This window comes from Sinocyclocheilus anshuiensis, unplaced genomic scaffold, assembly GCF_001515605.1.
Source record: "Sinocyclocheilus anshuiensis isolate Anshui unplaced genomic scaffold, SAMN03320099.WGS_v1.1 scaffold117, whole genome shotgun sequence".
NCBI classification, from domain to species: Eukaryota; Metazoa; Chordata; class Actinopteri; order Cypriniformes; family Cyprinidae; genus Sinocyclocheilus; species Sinocyclocheilus anshuiensis.
In genome coordinates this window covers 2,515,513-2,520,456 of record NW_015536624.1, presented here as the reverse complement: position 1 = coordinate 2,520,456, position 4,944 = coordinate 2,515,513, and the positions used below count along the sequence as shown (strand labels likewise).

Here is a 4,944-nt window from a genome sequence, read left to right as displayed (position 1 = left end):
CCTACCCTACACCTAAACCTACCCCTCACAGGAAACTTTGTGCATTTTTAGATTTTCAAAAAAACTAATTCTGAATGATTTATAAGCCTTTTGAAATATGGGGACACTCAAAATGTCCTCAGAAATCACCTTCTCGTTGTAATACCTATGTCATACCCATGTCATTATTCAAATTTGTGTCCTCATAAATCAAAAAAGCGCACACACACACACACACACACACACACACACACACGAAATGAAAAAGACAGAAAAACAAGTAAAACCAGAAAAACTCATGTTTTACATAGCAGTGAAAGCTACATGTCTGTCTATATTGTACTTTTATACTATCCTACAGCCGTTTGAACACAATAGAGTTATATGGTAACACTTCACAATAAGGTTTCATTTGTTAACATTAGTTAGTGAACATCAACTAACAATTAACAATACTTTTACATCATTTTTTTTTGTGTATGTTAATTTCAACATTTAACTATTGGTCAATGTATTGTGAACTAACATGAACAAACAATGAAGACTTGTCTTTTTAAATTAACAAAAATGCATTCATGTTAATGAATGGGAGCTTATTGTAAAATGTTACAGTTCTATTCTATTTTGTGAGGTAGTACAGTTAGTTTTGAGAAGATTTGCTCTGTGTAATGTGCTTGGTATTCACACATTCACAGCTGTACAGTAAATAACTCTTGTGAAAATGCTTCTACCCAATGATAGAAATGAATGGGATTATTTGTGCTTCTCCAAAAGTCCTCCTACTTCTACACTGTAAAACAAAATTACGTAAAATTTACGGTAAAAAATATGGTAGCAACGTTTTAGGTTTTACGGTTTTACCTTAAATTTACAGTTAAATACCGTCATTTCATTAACTGATATAATGTTAATATACCAACCTATTGAAGTACTGAAATCTGTTTTGTACCTTTGTAATACACTGATAACCACCAAACGCAGGTGGTGATGAGAAAGTCACATGATGAACCAAAGCCCATCACAAGCAGCTTTTAAATAATAACATATATAGAAGGTGCACAGTGTCATTCACACAAACACTAAACACCATCATGGTAACACACATGAAACTGAAATAATGCAATAAACATTCATTTAACAACATTAGGTGTAACACACAACCCTAATATACAAAACTGATAAGAAAAAACTAAGAAGAAACATAGTTATTTCAACAACAAAAACATCCCATTTGAAATGTAACGCAGGCAATTCTGGGAATGTCAATTTACGGTTATTCACTGTAAATTATACGATCTTTTTCACTTCCAAAAATGGTATACTACCGTAAATGTAATGTCCAATACAGTTTTTCACTGTATATAGTAGGGGAATTTACCGTTAACCATTTAATAGGTTTTTACTGTAGCATTTTTACAGTCTTTTACCGTTAAATTCACGGTCATTTTTTACAGTGTACATTCCAACTGAGTGACACTTTGGGTTCATTAGATTTAGGCTGTTGTGAGTGTTAACGACGGTTAACCACTTTAGAGCCTATGTACAGCACGCTGTATATAAGAACTGTAAAATTTAGACACATTATGCTTTTTAATATATATATATTTGTTCATTACAGTTGGCACTTAATAATAGCTTTTATGTCATAAACATATAATGCTTAACAGGTCACTAGAGTAGTTAATGGACATTTAGTTACGTATTAAATCAATGTATATACAAATGTAAGTTTTACTTGAATCACAATTAATGATCTAGTTCAAACAACTAATAATCTGTTGTGTAATGAATCATGTTCTATGAGTTTTTAAAACAGTCTTTACCACATAAATTCACACAAAACACATTAATTTCTGTAAACTGTATGCTAGCCTATATATTAGAGCAACTTTTGGACAACTTGAAATTGTCCAAAAACGCACCTTGGTATTATATGGCCCATGTTTTTTGGTACTATGGCATTCTTTGAAGTACTACCACGGTACCACCTTCTGATATTATCACAGTACCATGCTACTTTGTCTGTAAAGTCACTTACAAACATATTCTAAGCACCTGAAAAAATGTCTCTGTCTACACATTGAAAGGTTTTATGGATACTCACAGCCAGTTTTATCAGCCAGATCATGGAACATATGCACTCGTCCAGACTGTGAAGCTCCCATGTTAAAGTCCGGAAGAGATCAGAAACAGTCGTGTGAAGAATGGTCAGAACTTTCACAACGTGTCCCTCAGACTTTGATAGCAAAGCTCCGCCCGCTTATGAAATATGCAAATTCGCGTCAGTGACACACCTGAGTCTCGTCCGTTTTTTTTCCTCTGAGTGCGGGATCTGAAAATTCTTTCGAGACCCAGAAATGGACATTTGGGTTAGGTATAAAAGAAGACATCTTCGCTTTCTTGTCATAGCAGATATTTGGGCTCGTTGTCAACAAGATAAATGTCGTAAATAAATGGAATAATACTTATTTTAATATACATTTATAAAATGTATATTAATGAATTAAAATCATATTTTAAATAAAATAAATATATGAAATAAATAAAAATTATTTTATTTTATATGATTGTTAAAATATTTTAAAATAATTTGTATGATTAAAATATCTTCAAGATATTATTTTGTTCTTCGTATTCATGAAAACATCACAGGTCAAATAATGTTTTCGTGATATTCACCCAGTCTTCTGCAGCCAGAGAAAGGATTAAGGTATAGTGTGGTAGATGCTTATATTTGCATTATAAATATTTAAGGTTGTTTGACTTTGGATGAGTATTAAAGTTAATGCAAACACACTCTGCTTTGGATACAAGAGGGACCCCACCCTGACTTGTTTGCCATTCATTCTCAAACTTTCACTTTAACAATGCATGTTAAAACAGAACAGGGGAACATTCATCAGAGGCGACTAGTGACAATGCTTCAATTTTGCCTTCTTTTTTAATCATCATAATATGCAGCAAAATTAAATCAGCATAGCAATTAAAGTAAAATGTTTCATTGACAAATGAAATTCCAGCACGTTTTAATATTTGATTTGTATCTCGAGCTGACATGAGCAAAACATGACAATCATGTTCTACAGAATGACTGACGAATACTGCAAAGAGCAACTTGTGCTTCAGTGGAAGCAAGGAAACCTGACCATTTGTATAAGAGGATTTCACATGGTCAATGTCACACATTTGGGTAACACTTTACTTGAAGGGGTGTGCATAAGACTGACATGACACCTTCATAATCATGACACGTCATGAATATGAAGGAGGTTTTATGCATGTTTATGACAACTGTCATTAAGTGTCATTCGCGCAGTTATGTCATTTTTAATGCAAATATGACATTATTTGACCTAACCCTAACCTAACCCTACCCCTACCCTTACCCCTAACCATAGCCCATAACAAAGACATCTCAAACAATGTCATCTTTGCATTAAAAATTACATAACTGAGCGAATGACACTTAATGACAGTTGTCATAAACATGCATAAAAAACCTTCATATTCATGACGTGTCATGTCAGTCTTATGCACACCCCTTCAAGTAAAGTGTAACCCAAATTTGCCTATAGTTGTATTTTGACCTCGAAATATTCAGTTTGCTTAAGAGTAATGCGTCATAAAGTTTGGGGCAGTCGTGCTCAAATGTTTGCTGATATACGAAAATTAATATTTTATTTACATATTCCTGGGCAATCTGGAAGGGAATCATGGTTAGATGAACACATTTAAATATTTAGCTATATAAAATCTCTACACTTACAAAACAAGTAGATAAGTTATAAAAATAAAATTATAAAGAAATAACCAGACCAACAAAGTAGTGCTTATTCTTTTATTGTGATGCATTCTCTTATATTCTCAATACCTTTGTATTTACAACCACTATGAGCCAAGAATTCCTTGAGCCCCTGTTCTCTAGGTTTTTTCTTTTTTTTTTTTATAACTTTGAAATAAAATTTACAAAATATTTTAAGGTGACAGCTTTAGACATTTTACTTCATGTCAAGTGCATGTTAGTTAACATATTAACATATGTGACATTAGTGCATTAGTTCAGTGTGATGTGTTATGACTGATGGCATAAGGAACGGGCCTGATCATCAACACATATACAGATATTCAGACCCTGTGTAGTGTAAGTTCACATAGTCTATACATACTATCTAAAGTATATTTTGTATCTGCACAAATACTGTAACTCAACCACATCATTTATACTCAACCACTCAAATACAACACGTGTAGTTTCTTTCAGCTTAGACTACATTTGCAGCTCTGGCTCAAAGTTGCGCTTAAAACTAATCTAGGACCAGGATGTTGTCTTAAAGGAATTGTTCACGCAAAAATTAAAATGTACTCATCATCAGGCCATCCGAGATGTAGATGAGTTTGTTTCTTCATCAGAACAGATTTGGAGAAATTTAGCATTACATCACTTGGATCCTCTGCAGTGAATGGGTGCCGTCAGAATGAGAGTCCAAACAGCTGAGAAAAACATTGCAATAATCCACATATCTCCAGTCTATCAATTAATGCCATGTGAAGTGAAAATCTGCATGTTTGTAAGAAACAAATGCATCATTAAGATGTTTTTTATCTATAAAATTGCCATCTCCAATGAAATCTGGAAAGAAATATGTACAGATCAAGCTCCGTTTCCAGGGAGAACAGTTTAAAACCGTTCTGTCAGTGGATTTTGATTTTAGAGACAATAGGGAATGAATTTTTTCACTGGACAATGCATTATTTTGGGTTATGGACTCTTAATTTGCCTAGAAGTGATGGTTTGAAGTTAAAACACCTTGATGCATTTGTTTCTTACAAATATGCAGCTTTTCATTTCACAAGACATTAATTGATGGACTGGAGATGTGCGGATTACTTGTGGGTAATTGTGATGTTTTTATCAGCTGTTTGGACTCTCATTCTGACGGCACCCATTCACTACAGAGGATCCAT

At 33.4% G+C, this 4,944-nt stretch overlaps 1 protein-coding gene across 1 annotated transcript in view; it reads right to left on the bottom strand.

The window, feature by feature from the left end:
* LOC107704440 (calcineurin B homologous protein 3-like) overlaps nucleotides 1-2,233 on the bottom strand; it is a 7,772-nt gene extending 5,539 nt beyond the window's left edge. Inside the window, exon 1 of the mRNA XM_016507367.1 lies at nucleotides 2,084-2,233. Within this exon, the coding sequence (XP_016362853.1) occupies nucleotides 2,084-2,144 (61 nt within the window). The 5' untranslated portion in view covers nucleotides 2,145-2,233. The remainder of the gene's footprint in view (nucleotides 1-2,083) is intronic.
* Nucleotides 2,234-4,944: the final 2,711 nt, after the last annotated feature.